The sequence below is a fragment of the Harpia harpyja genome, chromosome 1 (assembly GCF_026419915.1).
Source record: "Harpia harpyja isolate bHarHar1 chromosome 1, bHarHar1 primary haplotype, whole genome shotgun sequence".
Taxonomy (NCBI): Eukaryota; Metazoa; Chordata; class Aves; order Accipitriformes; family Accipitridae; genus Harpia; species Harpia harpyja.
This window is the reverse complement of record NC_068940.1, coordinates 88,916,064-88,943,888: the sequence shown is the minus strand read 5'-3', so window position 1 is coordinate 88,943,888 and position 27,825 is coordinate 88,916,064. Positions and strand designations below refer to the sequence as shown.

The 27,825-nt window shown below is 38.1% G+C and overlaps 1 protein-coding gene across 3 annotated transcripts in view; it reads left to right on the top strand.

The window, feature by feature from the left end:
- The window catches only part of PIP4K2A (phosphatidylinositol-5-phosphate 4-kinase type 2 alpha), a 117,043-nt gene extending 98,019 nt beyond the window's left edge, over window positions 1–19,024 (top strand). Inside the window, exons 6-10 of one of the 3 annotated variants that reach the window (XM_052804162.1) lie at window positions 295–333; window positions 10,169–10,282; window positions 13,547–13,790; window positions 14,785–14,888; window positions 16,701–19,024. In XM_052804162.1, the coding sequence (XP_052660122.1) occupies window positions 295–333; window positions 10,169–10,282; window positions 13,547–13,790; window positions 14,785–14,888; window positions 16,701–16,781 (582 nt within the window). In that variant the 3' untranslated portion in view covers window positions 16,782–19,024. The remainder of the gene's footprint in view (window positions 1–294; window positions 334–10,168; window positions 10,283–13,546; window positions 13,791–14,784; window positions 14,889–16,700) is intronic. The other 2 variants (XM_052804142.1, XM_052804153.1) reach the window with 2 other exon arrangements.
- The last annotated feature ends 8,801 nt before the right edge of the window (window positions 19,025–27,825 follow it).

Sequence of the window (27,825 nt, the reverse complement as noted above, 5' to 3'; positions counted from 1 at the left end):
ATGGTAGTCTCAAAATGAGGATGAGACATGAGGAAGAACCTCCAGCAGTCAGGAGGACAATAGATGTAGAGCATTTGAGGATTTAATCCATCTTTCTTCTCTCATGATACATCATCTTCAAGTGACTGCAGCAGTTCAGTGGCCCTGGGCATTCTACCTACTGTATCACCTTTCTTTAAAACAGCTCTCAAGTTCAGAAGGATGCAGCTCATCCGCTTTTTGACCTGTTATCGTAACATTTTCAAATTAGTTTCTGACATATGCACATTTTTAGATCCATTTTTTCTGTTTCAGGGCTCTACTGTGGCTCGAGAAGCCAGTGACAAAGAAAAGGTATGGTGCATTTCTGTTTCTTTTTCAGTTATCTAACCTGCTAGCTAGTCTCAGGACAAACATAACCAGTGCTGTTCTGCCCCTTTTCTTTGTTTTCTGTCATTATTCTCCCCTCTTGAGTTCTACCTTATTCCCTCCTTTATCTTTCCTCTATTTTCTGCAGACCTCTGAATATTGGTTTGCAATGGTGTTAAGATTTCAGAGGTAAGTGAGCCGATCCTCTACCTCCTCCTTTTCCTTTTTTATCTTCTCTTCTCTTCTTAGTTTCTTCAGGGCCTGCCCTGTGGTAGGAAAACATCAGGACTTTCTTCTCTTCCCTCCTGCTTCTTCATCTTCTTTCTCTTGCTCTTTAATATTGAGATTTATGGATACTCCATGTCAGTTAATGGAATGATGTGATGTGGCACCACTTCTAAAGTGAATGCAAAGATGAACCAAACCTTGAATTGTGAGAACCTTTGGGTATGTAAAGCTCATACAAAAGAGCAAACAACAGACTTAGATGTACATGTAGCTATAATGAGAGACAGTCTCCCTCAAATTCTGGGCTGAAACTTTGCTCTGAAAGGAAATTGATCACTTTGGTTTTCTCCATCTCCAACTTCAATTCATTTGGAAAATTTAATGTTCTCAAAATCAACATTTCTCTGAGGTTTCAGTGGAATAGCCTGATGGCACTTCAGGAGAGGTTTGTCTAGAGATTCTACAGATAACTGAAGGTGGAACATAGTTTCTATCGTCTAAAACTTCTTAGATTTCCAAATTTGGGTGAAGTCTAGGAACCCATGACCCTTGTTTTAATTTTTCCAAGCACATTCCTTCTGAATTAACATAACATCATTCAGCAGTTCACTGAAAAGACATTTTATGTTGTCCCCAAATTCCATCCAGATCATTTGTTTTTCTCCTAAGCATTAGTTGTACCATATCTGCCTCTCTGAGTCTTCTACAGATTGTGCAGCTGCACTAAGGACATGCAGTAGCCATCAGTCCTACAGTTCTCACTGCATGAAAAACTCTGCAAAGTTTTTCCACTTGGTCCTAAGGTACAAGCGAACACTTAGAATTCTTCCAGCATTAGGCAGCCACCATGTCCCAAATGCCAACTGCAGTTACAGTAGTGAGCATTAGCTTTCTCTTGCTGTACCAAGCCCTCAAGATGTTGTCTTGAATGGTCTCCATTCTTTTCTTGTGGTCTATTTTTGTTCTTGTTTAGTAGCACAACTCTAGTGTTTTTGAAGCAGAGGGATTAACCCTTCAGTGTCTTACAAACGATACCTAGTGTCATTGAAAACCTCTGCTGGTAGTACTAAAATAATCTGACAGAAATGAGGAGAGCAAATTATTTTGGTGTGACTACTTCAGGTTGCAACATTAATGCTTGGAATAGTAATGTAAAATTTAACAATAATTACATATATTCAGCTATACAGGAGCGGATACTATACAGATATTTAGTGTGGTGGTTTTGAGCAGTTTTAGGAATATGTCTCCTAATAATAAATAGATTAATAATAGTACATATGTACTGCAGTTAATACGTTGAGTGAGAACCTCAAAGAAACAGTGCCTTAATTTTGTTCCCATGTAAGTTCATGGCAAAATTACTATTGAACTTGATTATAGCTAAGTTGAAACAAAGTTGTGTGGTTTTGTATAACTGTGTACAACAACTATTCTCTATGTTTGATGTGAAATCATAACTTCAGTAAGGCCAATAAAAAATTCCTATCAACTTCAACACATCTAGAACCTCCCCTTTTATCCTGAGTACTTCTGTGAAAGAAATATAAAAAAAACCTGGTCCCCCAAATTCTTCTTCTGCTATTTTAAATCTCACACATCATTTTCTGTTCAAAAGAATTTGATTTCTTGGAGACAGAACTACACTAAGCTTATTGATGTTGCAAGCAGACGGTCTAAGGCTGTTAGAACAGCCTTCTGTTACTCATTGTTCCCCTCAAACGCCAATGCAGTGCAGCAGGGAAGCCACAAGCTAGCACTTGGAACAAACATTTCTAAGAAAGGGAATTAACTGGGTAAAATTCCAAGTTCATGGAGGGAAAAACATTTTACAAACACTTTTAGGGATTCAAGCAAGGGAAGAATAGTATTTTGCTTATTACATGGTTTTTGTCTAAGATTTGGAGTCTGCGGTTTGATTTGAAAGGGTCAGAAGAATACACTACTGCGTGTCTGTATTGTAGATGCTCAGAACATTCATCAACACTGTGATCTGAATCTCCTGCAACAGGCACTAGAACTGCAGTGGTTTACTCATCTAAACTACTCAGGTGTTTCTAATGCACAGTTTTTAAGCTTAGATAAAAAGGGGGTTGTGTATTTATACGAATAGACAAGGAAAGTTTGTCTTTGAAACTCTGAGCAGTGCTAAAGACCTGCTATCATGAGATATATCTCTGCACGTGTGGCACTGATTTCAGCACATTAAGAATTGTGTTGACATAAGTATGGAAATGGTCCATAATTCATAACTGGCAAGTGAGAGCCCTGTAGCATGTTTTTTCACTTCTACTTTCTCTTAAGTAGATGTCACTTTTTGTTTGTTGTCTTCTGTGGGAATCTCAAGCCAATCTAAAAGATGTTAAAACGCCTGGAAAATTTTAGCTTGAAAAGGAGAAAAAAAAAAAAAAAGCATTTTAGCAAATGTTCTGAAGAGATTTTGGCGTCTCCTATGTTAGAAGAAATTTCTCTGAATGATTAAACAAAACCAGACAATCTCAAATACTTGGCTGGTGTAGTAACTTACTAGCTAATTTTTAGCCAGAGACAAGTTAAATCATCAATTTATTAATATCGCCCTGAAATGACATTAATAATAATAATAGAATTTCAATTAATGGCAGCATTATTTAACTACTTATTGTAAAGGTATCCACTACTATTCACATCTCAAAAACAGAAAAGTAATAAAAGACAGGAAGCTTTTGGTGCTAAAATGTATGTCTAAAATGTCTGGCAATGCTGTAGTTTTTAAATGGGCTTTTAAGTAATTCACATTTAATTTCACAGACCAATATTAAAGTAATCAAATGGTTTTCAGAATATTGAGCATAGTATGTTAGCCTCTTTTAAAGCTGCAGAAGCCAGAAAACAGAAGAGCACGTCTTTCAGTCACATTCTAATGCAGACTCTAAATTTTAGATAAATTACTTCGAAATGGCACACTTGGCTAAAATTATGTTCTTAAATCTTTTTCCTATCAAACTAGTCTTTTGTTATTTACTCAGTTTATAAAGAAGAGGCAATTATACAGAAAGATTTAATGGACTATAAAATAAGAAATCAGGAAAATAATTTTTCTACTTTAGTTTTGTAGTGTAAAATAGGTATTAGTATTTAAACTTGGTTTTTAAATCAGTTTTTAGGAAGACAAGCTGGCTGGAATGACTTTGAGAATGTTACTTTTCTGTCCTGTTTTCAGTTTATCTCCTGTTTGACTGTCTTCAACTGTTTTATACCCTAACATATTGATGAGAAGCTCTGAAACTGTCATTTCAATATTTTGTGATAATCGGTGTGAAGACAAGCTCCATCCCTTAGATTTCACCTTAACACACAATTCCTCTCATTTGCATTATAAGTGATATTTTTAATAACAAAGGCATCACTTTCTTGGCAACAAGTATCATAACGTGCACCTACAGATGTCTTGAATTTTAAAAGAACAGTATGTTTCAACAGTTGTCAAATTCTGACAGCTGCTCCCTTATTTTTTTTAGGCTTTAGTTCTCTTTATTTTTTTTTATTTTTATTATTTTAATAGTGGGCATTTTCTATTCATTCCTTGGACAATTTTGCCCTCTTAAGTGAAACCAGGATAATGCAGAACTCCCCTGGTGGTCCCCCTGCTCACAATTATGCTATACTTGCAGTACGACATCAAATTAGCAGTTACAGCTGAGTCTACTTGTTCTTATAAAGAACATAAGCATGTTGCTTGTGAGTGAGCAACTCAGAAGGAAATTAGAAGAAGAAAAATAAAACCTAACTAAACAGAAGCCCATCATATTGCATCTTTCTTGAGCAATTTCAGAGATTATTACATGTGTTTAAATGAATCTAAAACTGGTTGCCTTGCCACCTTTGTGGTATGTGTTGTTTCATAAATAAGCCTAAATGCAGAAAAACTACAGTAAATACATTTGAACAAAGGATTTTCTATTCAAGTTCCTTTTTGGAAAAAAATTGCCATAGTTGACAGCTTCGTTACATCTTAGTTAAATTGTATGCAGAATACATAGCTCTGATAATTAGATTGGAAGATGCTGCTAGATGCAACAAACCACTTCTTAGCTTTACTTTTTACGTTATATATTACAACATATAATAATTAACTGATTTCTGAGAGGACAATTATAACTAAAGGAAGAAGGATTTTAGTATAGGAACATAGCAACAAGATTACTCAGTCTTAAATTAGTTTTTTTCTTTTGATGCCAATAGGTAAAACTTCATTCAAGCTAGATTATCCCAAAATCTGAGCTATTTTTTCCTGCTATTTTAAAATTGCTAATTTCAGAACGGCATTTTTTTACTTGTTTCTTTTAGTGATTTCATATTCCGATCTTACACAACAGATATGTGAAGCGTGTCTTAGATTTCTCTGTGAAATGAATCTCAAGGTTGCATATACAGAGATTATAACTTTCAAAACATTACACTGCAATACATCGCAAAGATAGACACAGTCATTCAGAGTTCAGATTCCTATTTCAGCATTTAGCCTTCACATGACACCAATCCCATTATTGTTTTTCAAAACAAATCACTAGTTTGCCTTTGGGGTTTTTTTTGTTTGTTTGTTTGTTTAAAAGTCTGTTTTCCATATGTTAAAAGAATTTAAAAAAATAAAAGGGGAACTTTGTGTTGCATTTTATATGTTCCATGTTCATTTTGCAGCAGGAAGACATTAACCCTAGGGATAATTCTGGATGCATTTCCCTGAGCATTGAAAAGACATATAGTTACTATTTTGGTACATGCTCGAATTCCTAATCCATCTACAACGTTCCGCACAAATTTTTTTGTCCTACAAAAATGCCTGTTACACTGGCTGAAACCATTCCAGTGTTCCCTCTCAAACCCCATTTTGGGGTCACAGCTCTATTTCCATTGCCATTTATAGTCCTGTGATGCCAAGTGGAGCTGCAGACCCTTGTTCTGTTAGAAACCTCTGTCTAGGACAAGACAAATTGTACAACAGAAGTTTGGACCCAGCTCCCATAACTACTGGAGGGAAGAAGCTGCAACCTTCAGCTTTCTAGAGAAAGCTCTAGTTATTTTTCCATCTCATAGATTAGTGACTCGAGACTTTTGATTCAGTTCAAAACCACCTGTGCAAAATTATTTCAAACTATATTATAGCATTATATCCTTTTTTAAAAAATACTACCTTCTATATATACTGCTGAGCCCAGTCAGTCTAAAGTTAATCTAACTTTAAAAAAAAAAATTAAATATGGTGTATGTGAGCCATTCACTGTGAAAAGAAGCCTAGGGTGTGGAACTTCACTCTTGGCAGACATTTTATACCATTTTCAAAAGTTATAAACTGTAAGCCCAATTTTGCCATGGTTAGCTGTGTGAATAACATGACTCATGGCTAGTTCCAAACAAACAATAAGACTGCTATGCAACATTTCTCCTACAACCTAATCTTTGCCTTTGTTAGGTGAGAAATAGCTGCCAGATTGTGAAGGCAATTAGTCTTTTTCCTTTTTCAATCCAGGACTTATTCTGAAACTTAACAGTCCTACAGCTGTTTTAGCAAGCTTCTTCCAAAATGTCAGCATTAATGTTAGCCATGATTTTTGATCATGATGCACAAAAATCCCTTTGGAAAAAAAAATTGCTAATATTCATTTCAACACATTAGGGTAGGATGATGAATTGAGATGTGTTAAGAAATCTGCAAAAACTATTTCCATATGCATAGAGAAAGAAAACTTCACCTGGTTCTTACCTTTCAAGAATTTTTTTTTTTTCAAAAACAATGTCAGTGGGCTGTTTCACCATAATTTTAGTTTTTGAATCAGGCTTTACACATTCTGTCATCTTAGTCAAAGAAATCTTTATTGCTTTTCAGCCTTTTCAAAGGCAGTGAAATCTTCCTGCCATTAAAATTCTCTTGACCATGGCAAACTTTGGAATGCAAACCTGAAGTGTGCAAATAACATGCTTTTTTAATAAATAAATACTTCATATTTGTAAAATCTATTGTGCCTTTCTTGCATCTTTAAGTAGGGGATTAAAAACGATAGAGATGGTTCAGAAAGAAAATCTATTATTAATTTAATGGAAGTAGTTAGATGTTCATCTCCTGTGCAGCTCTTAAAATATTTAGTTCTTTAATGATAGTAATATGTTCATTATAATGAATTACATTCTAGGAGAATCTTTTTCCAACAAGGATTTTGGTTCATTGGAAATATTTGAGACTTCATTAAAAATTAACTGAATCAATTATTTCATTAAAGCAAAGCCTCAATTTTTTCATTCAGATAATGTTTTCAACTGCCATAATGTGGTTTTCCTTGTATTTATTTATTTCAGTGCATAAGAAGAAAATGTACATATTAGGATTTTTCAACATGAACACATATATTATTAATTTTAAATAACTCTGAGAGCCCCTTCTAGTTGCATATTTCATAGGTTTTAATTCCTAAATTCACAAATCAATTTTAAGACTTGAATTTCAGTTAAAGTACTACTAGAATCACTACTAGTGCTGGCTGTCATTAGTAATATTTGTGACTCTAACAGTATCCTAGGGCTATTCAACTTTAAATAAATAGGGAGAATGATATTGCCTAGCACACCAAAAAAAACCTTTGTCTAATAACACCCAGAAAGAGGGAAGACAGTAGGCTGGGAGGCATCATACAAATAATGTGGTGAGGGCAACCACTGGCACATAGCTTTTTAGCCCCACTGCTTTTACGTTTTCCTTTTTCTTCGCATGCCTCAGTACTGTTTTTTAATTTATGCAGTTCTGCACTTGCCAAGTCTTCACAGCTACGGGCGTTTGGGTGAAGAAAAATGACCTCAGATAAAAATCCTCAGAAGGATTATTGAGGACTGGGGGAGTCTGCATACAAGGCAGCGAAGAGTCTGGCTTTTTGGGAGAGCTGATTCACTGCCCTGGATGTCCTTGGGAGTACCCCTTGGATCTTATGATGGCAGGCAAGAAATGCGGCTGTCAGCTTTGCTAGCTCACTTTTATTAAAAATAGATTAGAGACAAGGTTAAAGTGCAATATGGCACCTGCATGACTGACTTACCAGCTCTAGCATCTTCCAAAAAAGACATTTCTTGTAATTTAAGTTTATTTTTCCTGAAAATAGGACCATCTTCTGTGGAGAAGAGTACTTCCCCCTCCCACCGCCCGCCTGGTCTTCCTGCTGTGCAGGAAATCTGTGGCAGAGCCTAGAGATGAACCTGCATCTCAGCATTTTAACCACAAGCACATCCTTCCTCTTTACTCACACCTAAGCTTTAAACAGCATTAATAGGGGGTTTTTTCAGTATTAATGGGTTTACTTCACTTTAGCCTCTGCCTAGTCTGATAAATAACTCGGATATACTAAGTGGAAAGATAATCTGAGGATTTTTTTTTTTTTAGTGACTTTGCACTAGAAATGAAGGGAGCTTGGTTTCCTGCATTCTTTTCATTGTTGTTTCATCTTAAATTAATTCATCCAAATCTCCTCTCCATTCTTAAGCATCCCACGCACTGGATTCCATCCTCCAGTGTTGGCAACATCCCTGGATCTGCAGTCCTGCCTCTGCAGAATTAGCCCTGGTCCATGGGACGGTTTGCTAGATTGTATATGATAATCTCTACAGCTGTTAGTCTGGAATGCTTATCTGATGTTTCCCCTACTCATTTTCATCCTAAACCACTTAAGAATAGGCCAGAAGGAAAATCAATGCACGCTGTGCTGTCATATTGTAGTAAACAATTCATTGTGAGTTTCAAGAACTGTCTGACTTTGTGTTTAAGTAAAGCAGCAGAGCACTGCAGGATGACTCCTCCACAGAAGGAGTCTGGGACGGATGAATGGTTATAGCTCCATCTCAGCTGTTTGGGGTTTTTTTCCTTTTATTTTAAATTAAAATAGAGGGTCTCTAATAGAGGCTATTTTAATATATCAGAATGTTCTAGATGCAATACGGTAATAATTCAGAGCAGCCAGACTAGGACCTTATTTTTTTCCAGAGTTCATAGGTGTCAGGATGCAATGGGTTTAACATGGATTCATATAACTATTAAAAGTTAATAACTTTTATTAACTATTAAATAGTTAATAAACTATTAAAACTATTAAAATGTTATTAATTGCTTAAGTTGTTTTGAGCAATTATTGGAAGAAAAGGGTCACATTTCTAAACAAAAGCAGCATTGTGGGATCTTGGGCAATTCACACATTCCAGGTCCGAAAAATAAATTTGGACGGTTGGGGAATGGAGTATTTCAGCCACTTCTGTGCGCAGCCCTACAGCAAAAAGAACTTTTGGCCATTGTGAAGATCTATAAGGGCATTTCAGGGTCTGCTATGATGCTCACATTTTAATGCTGTGCTTTCCAATATGTACGTTTTGGAGCAGAGAAAAGAACCTCTGAGATTCTTTTCCTTACTGTGTTGTAGGAAGAAAATAAACTTTATGAAAAATACCATCTCCAGTAAGGTTATAAGTAATGTCTGACTAGTTAAACTTAGGGAGAACATTCCAGTAGGCTGACGTTAGCTGCCTTTTATTCCTAGTGGAAGGACTTTCAGCTTAAGGAGAAATTATTTTATTCAAAGTACCTGTTCATTCATGGTCATTGAGGGTTGCAGCACTCGGTTGTTCTGCAACATTTTCTTTGTAAAGAAAACCTGTTCTTCCCTACTGTTGATTAAAGGTGGGGGGCAGGGAGAAAGGCTTTTCATTGCTCTTAATGTGCCAATTTTTTAAAGGCTCTGATTGCAGAAGCTACTATTACTTCCAGTTTGCTTGACCAAATACCCTGAAGGAACTGCTCTTTTGTTTGTTGGCTTGCTGGGTTTTTTTAAGTGAACTTCCAGTCACCGCCCTTTGAAAACAGAGCCCGTTTGAGGGGTCTTAGTACTGAATCCGGTGGTTACTCTATCTGGCTTTCCTTAATGCTGTTGCAAATTGCTTCACAGGAGAGTTAAAGATGAAGATAATCAACTAATGCTCCAACATCAAGAATATTTAATTATGTATTTAAAAGGCAGTGGTCTTCTCTGGCATTTGCCACTTCTAAGCAGCTTTTCATAATTCACGTTCATTTGATGCTTTCAAATAATTATTTGGTATTAGGCACTTAGAAACACTCTCAGTAGCTATGTAAAATGCAATCCAATCTGACTTCATCTGTAAGATCTGATGCAAGCACTCTGTTATGAGTATATATAGATTGTGTTTTGATTTCACTTATTGCCAGTCACTTTGACAAATGACGTCTTGGAAGAAGCTTGATGCAAATCAAGGTTCGATGCAAATCAAATATCGAGTCGGAGATTTTGTCTTGGCTACGTTTGCCGCACGCCCAATAAACGCATACCTTCTAGGCCACTACAGGAGGGATAAACTAAGGAAACGGCTCCATGGGTGCAGTTACAGAGAGCTGCATGTGATGGAGGTGCCTCTGCCTCCCCCACAGGGGCGGCTCGGCGGTGCCCTCTCGGGCGCAGGGGGGCTCCGGAGGTGCCGCTGCCGGTGGGGGGGCCGCGCCAGGCCAGCAGGTTCACCACACTCCTCTTTGCAATCCCGCTCTTACAGGAGTTTTGGTTTATTTTAGGCCAAAGAGCTGCCGACGTTCAAAGACAATGATTTTATTAACGATGGCCAAAAGATTCATATTGATGAGAATAACAAAAAGATGTTCCTTGAGAAACTCAAAAAGGATGTTGAGGTAAGAATGTGCCTGTTCAGTTATATGGGATTAAGATGTGTGGCAAATTACAGATATCCCAGGAAATTGTACCTGTAATTCATTAATTAAAACTCTTGTTTATAAGACTGTAAGCACTGAGTGTTTTAAATGAGACACAATTTAAACTTTCAGGAGTTGATCACTGCTTTTGCTGATGTGATAAATGGCTTGCTGCCATAGCTGGTTGCCATACATTGTCCCTGCCTTGATGATGTTAAAATGATGGTACTACTTAGTACTTAAGCACTTTACAAGCCTAGTACTTCCAAATGCCCCCAAGAGAGAAGTGAGTATTGTTAGTTGTATTTTACAGGTGGAGGTACACCAGAGCTGAGGCCGTACACAGACTGTGGTCCATAACAGAGGATGTAGCATCCCCACTCACAGCCATGCATGTTCTATTTGTTTCATATTAGTAATCCAGTTTTAAATCATCCTTTGTATTGCAACAGTAGAGTGCTTCAGTAATTTGTATACAGTAGTTGGACTCATTATCTTAATGTAGGCTTTCATATAAATTTGTAATTGGCTGAATATAGTCAATACTTAATAGAAAAGTGTTAATGTGTGAATTTAATGTAATATTTTATTATAACTGATTTAGTTCAGCAAATAAAAGAAAATAAATATTGGCATAAGTAGTTCACACAGCTTGACTTTAGTTTCCGTAATTGAAAATATTGTCACTAAACACAGTATTTTGCAGCCCTTATACTCAAAGCCTAAAATCTGTTTTCCTTGTTGGAAGAGACCTGATAGCAAAATTTGTCTGTGACTTAATAAGACTTTCAGCTATTTATAACAAAATGGTTCTGTGAATTGACTTGTCTAGTTCAGATCTGTATCTCATTAGATCCACAAAACAAAATACTGTAACTTTAGAATTTACCCAATGGTTTTCTTTTGAGGAAATCTAATTTCCCATCATAGTAACGATGAGAAATTTATGGTGATGATAATTATGAAAACATAAACATGTTGTGAAATATCAATGTGTGTTTATTTTATATTTAAAATATTGTGCTGGAAAACTGCTTTACCGATGTCACAGCTCTAGAGATAAGTTTATTTGCATTTAAGTTTTGTGCTCTTATAACATGTACTGCTGTTGCTGACTAATGCTTTTACAGTCAGTAGGTTGGAGACTGTATGTTAAGTATGTGCAAGGAATGTGGAAGATACTTTATTACCCCAGAAAGGGGATTGTGTGTGATCTTCTACATCATTTACCAGATTGTGAATATAATGGCAGATTCCAGATCATGTCTTGAGAGGTTATTTTTTATGGTTTTGAAATTTATGCAGAGCATTGTTAAATATCCATGTAAACTACTAGTGTGAAGTGATTTGGCACCTGATTTTAACAACAGCAAGCTGTTCTTTAACCTTGTTTTTCTTTTATTGGTTCTTCTGCCCTTGTTAGTTAACTGATAGTACGTGCTTTATACTCAATGTGTAAACACTCGCATTTCACTACAATTAAAGAAATGTGCAAAGCTTAGCATATGATTATCTTATCATAGTGTATTTATAGTTAAACATATTATGGAGTAGTATTCTAAACTACATGACTTTATACCTGTTCTAGTTTGTCATTGAGTAAGTTTCGTTTCTGTATTTCTCTCATAATCAAGTCTTATGTCCCCTTCCTGTGTTCAAACAGACAAGTATCTATTACTGCTGTTTTGGTGTCCTCTTGTCTATTTTCCTGCCTCCTTATTCCATTGAAAATGTCTTGAGAAAAAGCACATAAGGATATTTTTTCCATTTAAAATCAGATGATCTTTTCCTTGTGCTGATCTCCCTAAGTCTTTTTGCTGTCAGCAGTAGCACACTTTCTTCCCAAGAGCCATTCTCTTCTAATTTGCAGTTCACTGTTTCTTCCAAGAGTCTGTTCTCTTTCATGCTTTTTTATATGATTATTGGTAGATTTTTCTCCTGTCTGTTTTGGTATTTATCAAGTACCTAATGATATACCTGGAGTCCTTCCACTCCATCGCCTTTGGCCAATCTCATCTGTTCTTCTTGTGTACATCATCTCTTCAAACTTAGATCTCTTCTAGTCTTGTGAAGAGTCTTTCGCTTTATTATATTGAAACTATTAGAAGCCAATTTCTTCTTTCTTCTTAAAACCTCTTCTCAATCTCACAATATTTCTTCTAGCACTTGAATTTACAGTCACTTTGTTATCTCTGATTCCTCTCTTTTCTCAGAATCAGGATTTTGACAAACTGTAGTTTCTCATTTCCTAGTATTTTATACTCATCTCTTTCATCACTATCACTATTCCAAAGTCTGGCTTAAATTCCTTCTTCTCTGGTCTGCTCTAACTTCATTTTTATAACCTTTTTAGTTTCTAAAAACTGAAACAATTTGTATTTTCAGCCTCTTTCTCTGCATACGATGAGCAAGGGCTCCACAAGTTCAAAATCACAGTATTGCTTTTAGGCTGCAGCACAGGTCTGCCCTGCCTACCCCTCACCCCCTTGAACTGTTTATCCCATCCTCCTGCTTTTATACCTTCATTATTTCCATCCTCTTCTCTTAGCTTTCTGCCTTATCCTGTTCTCCTCAACTAAAATAACACTTTGTCTATACATAAAGTGTATTCGTCTTTCAGTTTTCTAAAAATTCCCATCCTCAGTCTTTATTCAAAACCACCCTTCCATTCACATTCATGTTTTGCTTACGTGATTTAATTTGTGAGCCTGTCACTGTGAAGAGAATATAGCATCATTTGATGTCTTCATGGTGTAACACTTCACTGCTTTCCACTGCAAGAATATTTAAACACTTTTTCACGATTTTTTAAGAAGGCTTAAAAAGGAGTGAGGGGACGGATTTAGCACCAGATCGTAGCACGCCACACGCCTGATAGCACAGAGGCTGCTCTGGACATTGAGCGGTGACAGGATAGCCCTAATTGAAACACAAGACAGGAGTGACAGTCATCGGCTTGCACAGGCACTGGTCTTCACTATAGGAAAAATGATTTTTCCCTGAGGATTTTGGGAGAGCGGGCTACAGCTTTTTTATAATATGTTGCAAGTGACCTGTGTGCTGTTACTGCATCTTAATAAATTCAAGTATCTCTCTGCTAGCTTTATCACTTAATCCTCCCTTTTGCTCTCTCTTAGAAGTGCCTGTTTTTCTCAACTGATGAGATCTTTGTGTAACTTCTGTTTGTGAGTGGGGCTTACATTTTTCAGTGATATTGATAAATTGCTTATTATCACTTTCTAGTTCCTCGCTCAGTTAAAACTTATGGACTACAGCTTGCTGGTTGGAATTCATGATGTTGAAAGAGCTGAACAGGAAGAAGTAGAGTGTGAAGAGAATGATGGAGAAGAGGAAGGTGAAAGTGATGGGACCCACCCCATTGGAACCCCTCCAGACAGTCCAGGAAACACGCTGAACAGCTCACTGCCTTTGGCTCCAGGGGAATTTGATCCAGCTATTGATGTTTATGGAATAAAATCCCATGACAGTAAGCAGTAATAAATATTTTTGTGTTAAGATATTTTGATTCTTACACCAGAATCCTAAAGTCTTCACAACCACATAAAGGCAAAGTTAAACTGCAAAATATAAATTCACTCTGCAGAAGAAGAAACGAGTTGCTCTTTGATGCAGCAGAAAGCAGAAGACACCTACAATGCTCAGCATTGTTATGAGCATATTTCTTAAATATTGTGATGTGTCACGATGTGTCAGTCAAATAATTCACCTGTTACACAGTCAAATTGTATACTGGCTTAGCTATTCAGATACAGCAGTTCGCAGTTAATTCATGGGGTTTTTCATCCCTTTCAGGAAATCTAGTATCTGTAATTGTTCTTTTCCTGGAAGATAAGATAACACTGTTAAAAACAGTCTAGAAAGAATGAGAAAAGCAGCATTCCAAGTTATATTTCACTTTTTTGGTTGCTTTTTGAAAATTTGTGCACTCATACCCAATTTCTGTGTTCCAGCTAAAAAATTTGTCATGAGGAGTGTGTAAGAAGCCTGAAACTGGGTTTGATGTTTGTAAAACTAAGTATAACTAGTTACCTGTGGCTGTTCAAGAGAGGAAAGTTACCTTTTTTTTCATAAGATTTACATGGATAAATACATGTTTTTATGCATAGCGAAAATATGATCTTGTTTGTTGACACAGAAGCATTACCTTCCGTAGAAAACTTCATAGTTTTTCCATAAAGGAAGATGGAATCCACATTACTTTAAGTGAGCAGTAATTCCTATTTCTGTATGCTGGCGTTTTATTTTACACTCATTTAGGGGGTTTTGCATTATATATGAGTGCAGTTAAACTCTCAATTAAGGACAGCTTGAGCCTGTGGTCTTTACAGATCTGTGACTGACTGACATTAACCTGTCTTAGCTGCTGATTGAGCCTTATACAGTCTCCTTTGTTAGAAGGAGGACTCGTGATTAAGATGTCTCAAAAGTCATTCTTGCTGCCATGTGTTTGCCATTTGCAGATGCACCTAGGAAGGAAGTATACTTTATGGCCATTATTGACATTCTTACTCATTATGATGCAAAAAAGAAAGCTGCCCATGCTGCAAAAACGGTAAAGCATGGGGTAAGTATCTGGGTTGGTTTTTTCCTCTGATTCCATTTATACTTCTGCATTTTTATTGTTTAGTGCACTGATATAGTACACTTCAGGAAATCTAGGGAAAGGTGAAATAGATCAGAATTTTTTCAATTTTTTCTCTAGTTTAATATGTAATACAGAAGTACAGAGTAACTGCTACATATTACATACTCAGAGTGGAACTCCCTTTTCAGCTGTACGCATAGGTTTCTTACCCATAAAGAACTCTAGTGAGATGCCTTTTTAGGACTTTGTCCTAAATTTGTGAGATGCACCTTACTTTTGCAAATGAACCTGTTCACCAGACGCTTGTATTAGTATACAGCACTGTGAAAGCTGTTGTGAATCTTACTTCAGATGCAGGGCCCTAGTGATGGTTTCATTATTTGGTACAGCCTGTTGAAGGTTAGTTCTTCAGCATATGATGTGGCTCACTTTACAAGACCTCTTAAAAAAAAAAAGTACAATTTGCAAAATTAAGTATAAAATGTACATATTAAATACTCAGAGACCATTCAGTGAAGGCTTCTGTCTGACTGCCATCAATTTCTTTATTTTGGCTGAAATTGCTGCTTAGCAGCAGACACCAAAGAGCCATGGTGAAGCAGCCCAGTCTTCCAGAATTACGATTTATACCTACCATTATCACTCCTCTGGTGATTTAAGGTTCAAATTTCATAAATATTTTTAAAAGAGCATAATTGTTCATGAGGCTAAAATCCCTCCTCTGTCTAAGTATCTAAAGGATCAGGGCATTGGGCTCAGGGCTTTTTAGTTTACAGTAGAGAGTGATGTGGAATGCCTAGCAATAAGCCCTGCACAGGCCTGTAGAAGGTGTTTTTTGTCATTCTGAAACAATGCTGTCATTACTCTCTGTGCTCTCAGAGCAGCTGAAAGTTGATGCAGACCACATGCAGCCATTATCTGGCAATTATTAATGAACTTTGAATGTAGCACACTTTAAAAACTCACACTTCTGGCATAAATAAGGGATAAAAATATGTTGTGAATAACAACTGATTATTAAAGCTGACTGCGATTAGAACTTATTACAGCACATTACTTTTGTACAACCATTTTATTTCGCTGTCTCCATCCTGAGCCACCTGACACTGAAGTTTTTTCACTAATTGCATGCATGCAATTTTCCCCTTTTGTAAAACAGGAAGAATATAAAGAAAAATGTGGCTAACGCTCTGAAAACCTCGAATAAAAATATGAATGAAATTGTGACTTCATTGAAAGAGCAGTTGTACAGCTTATTCAGTGAGTCCAGATTTAAATGCATATATATTGAAAAAATGTTACTAATTGTTACCATATATTTCAACCCAGGTTATTTAGCATTCAGATAGCAATATACCTTACAGAAGTGTTGACATGCCAGATCTGAGTATGATAATTCAGTCTTCTCTATATGAAGGCCCTGCTGCTCAACAGACCAGAATCTGTTGATGAATCAGTGGGTAGCATGGTTAAGTATGCAGTAGAAATTACATAGGAGACTGAAGTACAATGAAAGTAAAGAGAAGTACAGAAAGTAAAGAGAATGTGTTTCAGAAATGGAAGATGGGTGTCCTACAATTACGGTGGTGAGTACTGAGTATCACTGTACTTGTGTGAAGCCTAAAAAGGCATCAGTAAGATTCTGCTTGAGGGCCATTACAATTTGTGTTTCTAGTGTCTGGTTGAGACTGCACATGAAATTCATTGAGTAAGTAACACTCTCGGTGACAAAGCATCGAATAAAACACTGGTTCTTCCTTCTTTCCTCTCCCCTCCCAATTCTCTGTATAGGCTGGTGCAGAAATTTCAACTGTTAATCCTGAACAGTATTCAAAGCGCTTCTTGGACTTTATTGCCAACATCTTGACGTAACCTATCATGTTACATAGGACAGACACAAGACCTGGGGACAGCAGCAGTGGCTACAAGTGTAGGGAAAAAAAGGAACTCAGAGAAGCGCTCATCTTGCAGAAAGCAACCCCTTTGTTTACATCTGCTGGCAAAGATGACTGAAGTGGGGTGGAGTACTCGCTTTAACAGCTGCCTGATATTCCCAGCATAGTTCTAGCTATTTCTGACTCTTTTGTGTGTGCAAAAAAAAAAAAAAAGTTAAAATAAATTAAATAAATAGAACAGCTTACTCAGAGTGCACTGTGACAGTAATACTCTGATGCTACCAGCTGAAATGGAATAAATGAGCAAAGAGGTGTGGGGTGGAGGTGGGGAAGAGTAAATGCATGTTAAATCTACAATATTGATATCAAATTGTAAACTGTGGATCAGTTTATTTTTTGAACTAAAAAGATACATGACAGTATTCTTCATGATGATGATAATAATAAAAACCTTACTGCGAATGTTACACTTACACCCTGCACACTGGCACTCTTTAAAAAAGCAGCTGCAACAGCCCTTGGTGCCGGAGGCTTTTCCCATTTTGTTCCTAGCAGTTGGGTTTCTTCGTTTTTATTCTCTCTCTCCCATTTTTGTCGTCTTTTCAGCACATTGCATCAGGAAATTCAACCTCTCAGACATCTGAGAGCCGGCGTCTCTTATCTTACAAAGAGCTAACGTAATTCATGCTATATGTACATTTTTGCTACAGTAAACTTATGTTAAGGGAAAACTTTGCTTATTTCACTTTGTTACCTGAAGTTTTCATTTGTTTTATATTCTTGCAATATAGGAACTAATAATGTTACAAGTGGAAAAAAAGCTTATCTGAAGAAGCGCATAGTTTTGGGCAATAGTAGCTCATCTTTCACCCATCATGAAGGATGTGCACACTGATAGAAATTCCATTCCCTTGTAATTTACTGGGAATTTGAAGTTTAAATGCTTATGTTGTACTGTTGAAACAGCGGTATTTTATTATAGATTATCCCTCAAAAAATGAACCCTGAATTTTACTGTTTACATTATTAGGAAAGCAGGGATATTTCTGAATTTCAGAGCCGTGTACAATATATGACTTTTGAGTTTACATGTAAAGTTATTTTGCAGTACAAATGAAGTAACGTTTGTCATCTTCCAAGGTGTAATGTGGAGTAGTGTACTAAAGTGAATGTCTCGCTCACCTCCGTGATAGACTCTTTTACAATAAAATGAGAAAGGATATTTCAGAGGGATTTTTCCCAAGGTCGTCTTTTAGCATCAAAATGACCTGTCCTACCGTTTACTTAAGTTTGATTGTATAGTACATTGCCTAAAACTGTGCTGATCATGTTTAACTTGTTTAAAATTTTTAAACAACATTGTATTTCTTCTCTTCTTGTATTTTTCCTGAAAGACTCCATGCTTGAAAGAGACAAATTTACATACGCTTAAAAGTTTATCTACTTATACACTGTGCTAAAGCTGTGCCTTTAAAATTTCTTTATTGAAATTGTTAGATTTTGTAGGCAACGTAAGAGAAGTCAAACCCTCCCCATCATCGTTTATAACTCAAATCAGGAGTGCCAGCATGCCTTCTCCATAACTAATGTCAGTGCTGTTAAGCCTGCAACTGTGCATAATGTACGTAGTGGTTTACTTCAGAGGAGCCTATACAATAGCAACCCATTACACTCTCTTCAGCGGCCAAAGGCAATACTATACCTGTTGCTGTGTACTAATTTTTTTCTCCTTTCCCCGACCTTTCCTACAGGATTTTTTGTTACATTTGACTTAGTGATGTCTGCAGCACTGTAATGTATGTGTATACTTTTGTATTGTATGTATTTAAATAAGTTGGTACTGTGGCTTGATATTTTTTTTGTCCTCTCCCTATATACCCCAGTTGTCTGCATTCTCAGCCAAGTTTCATTTTCTGAAGCATGCTGTGGCTTCTTAAAGTATGAGGCCACAGGGAGACCCTGAAGTAAAAATGAGGTACACATACTTGGAGTACATATTTAATTGCGGCCAACAAGTGTACATTTTTAGACAGCTTTAGACATTTACAACAGAGTATTCTTTTTGTCTGTGTAGCAGTTTTGTCACTCATTCTTGTTGATAAACTGTTTATTTGGACAAGGCAAGGAAGACTCGTTATTGTATATTTTAGTGCTTAGATTACACTCCAAACATGAGCAAGGCTTTATAAAATAAAGCACTTTGATGACTCACTAGGTAAATCCTTTGTTCCTGTGTTTCAACTATGGTTTTGATCACTCACAGATGAATTTTGGATGTTAAAATGAACATGGAGCCTATATCGCAAAGGAAAAAATAAGAAGAAACTTAAAACTTTTTCATTAGATTTACCCTGCTTCTTCCATGCTTACTTTAAGTGGCTTGAAACATTAGCCTTTGGGTTTGGGGGCTTAGGTTGTGCTCTGAGAGCAAATGCGGAGGTTTGTAATTGACGATTCTATGGACTAAATCCTAATATTACTACAAAACCAGGAAGATCGCCCACAATAGTTAATTGATAGAAGGATTGGCAGAAGTTTGCTAATGTGTGTAATATGTTACGCTAAACCAGTTATTTAAAAAGTACTTGGGAATAAGCCCAAATAATTCATGGGGAGGATGGAGGGCTTTCTCTTTCTAGAATTTCAAGGCTTTGATTGTCAGGGCTTTCAGCACATGATACAGCCTGTGCTGCACGTCGTGGGCAAATGGTAGAAAAGGGTCTTTCTGTCTTCATTGTGACTAACTTTTAATTCTCTTAATACATGTGTTTTTCACGTATACACAATACTTTTCAGTTCCTTTCAGTTTATTCCACAGATGTAGCAAGACAATATTTTCAGCAATATTTTTACCTGTAAAATAGAGATGACAGAATTAATGATAAAGTAGACATTCCCCACAGGGAAGATGGTGGAGGAGCTATTCTATTGCAAGTAGGTGAAGTGATAGGGAGGGGAGAGATTCAGCTTCTTAATTGCTCACTTAATGATGTCTCTAGTATTAATCTAAGCGTGCACTTCACACAGCTGCTCCAGCTGTTTAGGGTTTAGTATGAACATGTTGCTCAAGGAGTGCTGCTCAAGTTACATGGACACATTAGCCATGGTAGACAGCAAGCTCCCTGGCTGGTTCTCTGTGCATGCCACGGAAACCATCTACCAAGCCCTCTGAACAGGCTGCCAAATTCTTGCACTGCGTTTATAATACAGATGTACGTGGCTGTTGGTAGGTAATTTCTCAGTGCCGCCTCCCTCACAGCATAAAATGAAAGCTTCTAATACACAAAACCAGCACAACGTGCCAGATCTAAAAACCTGCTCCAGTTCTCCTGCTCCAACAAACTATTCAACAGCTGAAGTGTTACTTAGTTAGGCTTTCCTCTCTTTTGTCCTAAGACTTCTGGACATGCTCAGATTCAACTTTCCAGTAAGGATACTACATGTAAGTTTTAAGCCAGCCCTGACTTCTGAAGCGGTGGTTTACTCCTGCAGTCCCCTACAGCACTATTCTCTAGCTGACACTCCAAGTTGTCTTCGTATAGCTACATAGCCAAGATTTACAAGACCCTGCTGGTACCTGTGGACATCCTCCTCATCCCAACCTCTCGACACAGGGGCATCCCCAAGCCGTCTAGCTGGTGATGTTTCCCTCCTGCCTCTTCTGCATTGATAAGGGTGATTGCCATTTCTCTTTGTGGAGTTTGCTACAGGGCACACTGTGTTTGACAGGCATTGCTGACTTCAGCAAGCAGCTGAAGGAACTTTAGTAGAATTGTGTACATGAGAATTCATAGGAAAAGAATATCTTTTCTGATAAAATGTTTTCTCTCCCTCTCACCTGAAGAAAACCTGAAAGCAATAATGATACTCAAGGTAGGAGATCCAACTGGCTTGTTAATGCAAGGACTGCGGCAAAAGAAATGTTTAAATTAAAAATTCTTAGAAACAATATTTTTCTATGTCAACTACATAACCTAAATGCATAATCTGAATTTCCAGCTCCCTCCCTCGTGCTTACCTCTTCTTTTCCAATGTAATACTAGTTAGCAAGTCCTAGCATTGAGTGGGTTCATTGCATTCTGATGGTCCCATACCCCACCTGTATCCAGTGTCTGCTCTATATGTGCTGTCTGCCTGGTTTTTTCAAACTCTCATATATTTAATGGGGAAAAAAAAAAAAAACAGAGAGCAGTTAACTTAAAGGAGATGTCCGTTTCATCTCTTCCTTTCTGTCCTGATTTCTGTATGGCAGGTATTGTTTCTGGAAATCAGCATATCCTTTACAATGTAATGTGGTAGCAAAGAGCAGAGGCTGCATAGATAGAGCAGTGTGCTGTCTTTAATCTAATCTGGACAATGATGCTGGTTTGCTCCTGCATGAGACTGACCGGAGATCTACTTTCATGCTACAACAAGGGAATGTGCATGAACAAGTGATTGAGGAAGAGCTTGAGAGCAGCATCTTCAAGTGGCAAAGGCGATTTGTGTGAGATTAAAATCACTAACAATAGCCTTATTAAAACTGTTAGAAAACAGGGCTGGAAAGGACTTGAAGAGATAGTTATAGTCTGTCCCAGAGCAGTTCAACTGTAGATAAACACTGGCGAAAATTGGATTAATCTTTTCCAGGGAGGGTAGTTCCATGACTTCCCTGTGCTGTTCCTTCCCATGCCTCACTAGCTGTATCATTAGAAAGATTTTTTTCTAATGCCTTACCAGACTCTACATTACTACAATTTAAGCCCATTAATATTTGTTCTATCTACAGTGGACCCTGAGAATAGTTTATTCTCTTCCTCTTTCAGTTTCTCTTAATGCGATCCTGCCTCTATGTACTGAACAATGTAAATATTAGCTTTTGCACATGTTAAATTGAATATTCCCTTTCCTGATTTAACAAAATAATCAAAATGGTTTAAGCCAGACAGAATGACCTATTCCATTTTTTGTAATGCCTAATTTTAGAAAAAATCATCTGTTAAAGTGATGCTTCTTGATTGTCAGTCACATTTTATAAATGGATTTACAGGTTTCTGTTTTGAGAATTTCTTAGCCATCCATTTACTGTCTAATAAAAAAAAAAGTAACAATTGCTGTTTGAACAGAATGCAGTTTCAAAATGAGCACGCAGTTGCTTAGCTGTAGTTGTTGCTATAACTTCAATAAAATAGTAACTGCTTTTCTCTTTTCCCGAAGTAAACAATATCATGATCTTAGTTTTCCTAATGATATTCCCTTTTCACAGCTTCTAGTCTCATCTCCATCAGTGATATGACATAAAATAATTATTTGCTTGTAAGTATTAAGATACAAAAAATACTTCTTTGCAAGCTGGCATAAATTCATTCTTACCTAGTGCTCTGAATATTTGCAGGCGTTTTAGTTATTGCCCAATATGCTTTGAGTTTATAGAGCTCCTACTTTGTTCCCACTCAATCTGATTCATTCATAGTGACTCATTTTATTTAGTGATGTGTATCCTATTGGAATAAATGGCGCTTGTGAGAATCTTGAGATTTGAAGATGTTTGGCACTTGCATACAAGCCTGGAAGGTGATTTAACTCATTACATTTCTCCATCTCTGCTATTTCACCTTGCCTCTGTGTAGGAAGCCCAAAGCTAGAGCACTCTCTTTCCCATTTTATGTATTTTTAAATGGATGCATAAAAATATTTTGTTACAAGAATATCTCAGTCGCTCTAATGTCTACAGCACGTTTGGCATACCAAGGCAGATGCACAGGCTACCTGCAGTTACTGGGCTGACAACAATTCTAGTTTGCCTTCCACCACCTGAGGATAACAGGGTCATGTTTGATTCTGGTTAAGAGAAAGTCCCATATTCCCGAGATGTGCCTGCTTACCCCAGCAGCTTGGATTCAAGTGATGCATAAGAATCCTTTCTACCCAAGCAGGTCTGATTAATTAGTGCCTACTTTAACCTGGCACATAATGCTAAATTGAACTTCACACTCTGGGTCAGGGCCCTATCTTCCTTCGCACTGTGGAATTGCATAACAAAACCAAAATGTTTTCTGCCTTGAAGGGCTTTACTCTTAAGTATTTCCACTTAGTTCAGTAGTCAGTCTTAGACAGAAGTTTATTTGTGCATCAGCTACGCCAAAGACTTTGTATTTGGGGTGAGAGGCTGTTAAAATATCAAATTGTACTGTGCAATTATGATCATCTCTTTATAGGGTACAATGGAAACCATGTGCTTTTAGTTAAGCACAATGATGAGCATGCTTCAGTCATAGCAAAGCTCTGTGTGGAAGGAAAAATGATAGTTTGATCTGGTTACATCGTAAAGTGCTCTGGAGCAGAAGTTTCCAAGTTGTTTCACATGCCGCAAGCTGCAGCATCTCTGCGCTGGGCTGTGCTTACACCCCAGGGTGCAGAAGACTGGGATGGCACTGGATCTGTTGGAAGGGGAAAAACTGAGTATACATTTGTAGCCTCAAAACTGGACCCAGCTGTACGATGGTGCTTTTGGAGGCCCCAGTATAGAGGGAGAAGAACGTGCTTTCTGTACGAGCTAGTGTTACTTGAGGAATTGTGGTGTTTGAAACTGCATCCTGGATTTAAGTAATGTCCTTTAAAAAATCCTGTATCGCTCCTCGTGGCACTTCCCCTGTCAGCCATTAGCCTGACAAAACTGAAATGCAGCTCCCTGCTTACCCTCGTATTGTTTTGCTCTGAGGCAGCCGAAGTGTGTTAGGGGGCTGAGACGGCTCCCGAGGCTGCTGACAAGTGCAGCTCCCAGAGCGTTAGCAAGTGGAAGAAAATAGATGGTCTCTCCCTGTTATTTAAGTGTTTTCTAAACACTTTCTCATGCATTATGTAGCCTGCTGATCTCCCACACCAGTCCCCTCATGAGACACACTCCCCACAACCACAGTTTAGGAAAATGTGCATGTGGCTTATTGTCTGTGTTTGTATCCCTCTCTTCCTTCCCCCTTCATTGACTGGTAGACCTGTAACTGTCTTGTTTGCCAGCAAACTGCAGGACAAAGTGGATAAAGCCACTCAGTTTAGTCCTCTGGTGACTCAATTTGTAAAGAGGAGAGGGAAAAAAAACAGACACAAGGGAAGACTGAGTGGGTGCAGATGCAGAGACGCTGCCTGCTCCACCCAAAACTTGGCAGCTAGGGACAAACGTGGGGCAGGCAGAAGGCAGCTCCAACACCGTTGCACAACTGCTTGCCTGCACAAGCCCTCCAGAAATGATGGCATCTGACAGACACATAATAAGCCACCGGGCAGCGTCCCACCACAGTGCTCCAAGTTCTCACCTTCCCAGGAGGATCAATGTTGAGCACCTAGCTTCTTTGATAGAGGAGTTAATCAAGCAGGACTAATCTGATAAGAGAAGCAATTCATTTACTTCTAGGGAGAGAAAGAAACTCACACCACAGATTGTAGCAACGAGGGTTTAGCGTAAGGGGAGGGCATAAACCAAAAAACCTTTTCTGAAGCAGCAAGGAAGAGACAGTACTGGGGCCAGCAGAGGAATAAAGCTGAGAATGAGGAACAAAATACAGAGAAGCTACTGAGACCATGCTCTAACAGATCCACGAGTGAGGGGCATCTGCTGCATGTTCCTGGGTTTGGCATTAACTGCAGCTGCTCTAAGGTCAGGGAGGACAGTCCCATATGGATTTCTCTTAAGGAGCAGAGAAAAATCTCAGACCATAAAGATTATGATGCAGAAGGAAAGGCATAAAATATGTCGACAGCACCATAAAAGCATTTTATAATAGTCCCCTTCTCACCTGAAATAATGTGAAAGGTGCTATGGTATAAGATTAGAAGCAGAGCAAAGCAAAGAGAACTGATCATGCTAGAGAGCAGAGTGATAGCACCCCATTAAAAAAAACCCAACATCTTTAAAAACAATGCAATAAAAGCTTCAAGGAGATACCCATGCAAAACATAATTAAACTGCTGGGCTCACGTCATATGGCAGTATGTTAATACAGAAAAGACTCTGAGTAGGAGCATGGACACATGGAACATTTTCATCATCAACATAAGCTGTTTCTGTGACCCAAACCAGTCTGTGGAAACAATGTTTATTTGGACAGGCTTTTCTTCTGACAGACCCTGAAATATTTCCTCATGCATTATGTAGCCTGCTGATCTCCCACCTTCTTAACACAGTCTCTTCATCAGACACACTCACCACAAACACACCTTTTGGCTTCATTCAGAGTACTAAGTAGTCTGGCCTAAAACAGATAATTGTTTTCACAGATACATTTGGGCAAGGGAGAGGGAGGGCTAATCCGTAAAGGAACAAGCTTTTCAGATGAGATGGATGTAAAGAGACTGTCATTCTCTTCAGGTCCAGTATGAAGCAGCCTCTTCCTTCTCAAGCGTTGGGGGTTAGGTTAGGACCCTCAGTCCAGCCTTTAGGTTATTGAACAGAGCTCTAACTGGGGAAGGTGCATCAGCTGTCTCACCAGTCCTTTAGATGCAACCACTGCTGCAGTGAAAGAGCAGATCACAGCTGATGTCCTAGAAGTCACCCAGTCTGACATATATATATTGCAGTTGCAGGCTCATGCTTTGAACATGTGGCTCTTCTGGGAGATTAGAATACAAGTGTTTTAAACACAAAATGCTCTCCCAAAATGGGTCTCTGTACTTATGGACCTCCAGAGAAGAGCTGCTGTCCCATACATTGCTGTGCTGCCGAGCAGGGCTCATTATCCAGACCCTCGCCAAAGGCACAGTGCCCTGCTTTACCGCTGAGCAGCTATACACTTATTAGCAAGATTGCTAAGACAGCATTTGTTGGATTCCTGTCAAACGGCTTTAAAGAAGGGGGGAAAGAAGGTACAGAGCTGTTGTTAGTAATCAAATTCCATTACACACTAAAAAAAAAAAAGAAGCTTTTTCAAAAACGTGAGAAATAAAGAAGGTTGCACCCTCGTAATGATGAGTATACATCCCAATTTAGAGCCAAAGGGTGGGAAACATTATGCAGTGAACCGTGGCCAACCACAGATGCCCAGAAGGTGAAGGCTGAAGATGATCTTCAAACATAGCCAACCTTTATGCTATTAAGCGCTTCAAAAATCAAAACTACCAGTTTAAATTAATCCGTGCTTTATAGGCAGCCAATGTGAAGAATGCAGCTGGGACTTAATAGGATCACGGTAACTCAAGTCAGGGAGTAAATGAGTTGCTGCACTCTGCACAAGCTGTGAGCAAAACAGAAACCCTGCTCAGAGAGAATTGCACTCGCTGAGCCTGGTGAGCACCAGGGCAGGCATAGCTCTTGCAAGGCAGCCACAGCCCAAATAAAGACAGGGGCCGTGTTCTAGAGCAAAACCCTACAAGCAGCATCTGAGACTTATGGGAGGAAGGAGTGGTCGGAAGGAAAGCCAATGTACTTAACCTCTTATGATGTTTCCAAACACATGTTCTCTCATTACATGGGGCAACTAAAGAAGAGAGTCTGCACAGTGACAAGACTTGCCAGCTCCTAGAAAACATAATTTCACAGCCAGGCATAACTGGAAAGCTACATTTCACAGCTTATCCTGAAAATGAGAGGCCAAAAAGTTGAGATAGTTCAAAGAAACCAGCCAGGGATCACATACAAACATACTTCTGGATATTTTCTAGATTTTTTGACCAATGTTTGGGTTTAGGTCTTTCATATGTTACAGATATTGCCATGAAGTCACAGCCAGGAAATTAGTTTTAGATGTTAACAGGCAAAATGTTTGTAATCCTAATTGTTGCTTTTTTGCTAAACAAAGTGATTTTAAACAGACCTCCCATGTAGCTTAATGTTGTGTTTAAGCAAGCTGCTCACAATAAGTGCTTTAGTCCCTTCTCGCTTATTCCACAACTTGAAATGTTACCTTTCCAAACTAATTCACAGCCTAAAGTGCACTGCTCTGTTTTTTAATCACTGTAGTAGAAAATGGTCTCACCTACTTCCCCTGCATTGCCCTCCCTGCAGACACAATCAGGTTTGGCTTTAACTATGACTTTCCCATAGCAAAGATTTACAGTGGTAAAAAGTAAATTGTACTATTTCTGAAGTCCACTCTGTCAAGCACAACCCATTCCTTCGAACCATTATTGACTTTGGAACACATTCAACACATCAAAAGAAATCCAGAGGCATTTGAAATATCTTCTAACTTACAAATACCTTAAGTTAGAAGTTAAAATTTGGTCCAAAGCCCAGGAAAGGCTCCATCTAAATACAATAGTTATTGAACCAGATTCTTCAAGCATAACCTTTTCATCATCAGTGACTCACACAGATTAGTCCCTGTGAAACTAAAAGGTGTTGCCATTTTAACAGTGCCAGCATAAACTCGTATTTCCTGTCTTTCTTACCATGGATCTGGATATATCATGGTAAAAGTACTTATGTTGTTAGCCTATATTCCAGTACTTATTTAGGATGCTTTTTGAAGTACATGCTGCCTTGTACCATCATAAGAAGTATGACTGTACCTGTACTAAAAGCTTTACAGCATAACTGCAGCTGTAAAAGGAGAGTCAAACTTCTTAGCAAAAGGTTTACTGAGTATAACTATATTAAGTATAATTAGTTAGCAAGAAAGATGTTTGGACAGACCTTCTCCTGAACAGTATCTTCAGTCCCATTTGTCTAATGCTCCCGTAGTACTTAACAGCCAGCTCAAACATCCCTTGAACTGTCAAATAAATTCCCACAGACCAGATGAGAGCAGAACAAATCGAGCTCCAGCACACACACACAGTATGTGCTAGCTTTCCTACAGCATAATTAGTACCATACAGCTTCTCTATGCAATAGGATAACTCTCTATCCTAACCAAGGGAAGGGAAAGCAAGCTCATACTGTCTGTGTTAGACCTTCTCGACTCCAGAAGAAAGAGGCTTAAATATGTAATTTAAAACACAAGCATGAACATTTCAACTCTTGAATTGACTGAAGCAATGTAGTAAGACGATGCACTTCAGCTTGGATTGCTCTGAAACCTTCCATGAGGAGTAAAACATGGCACAAG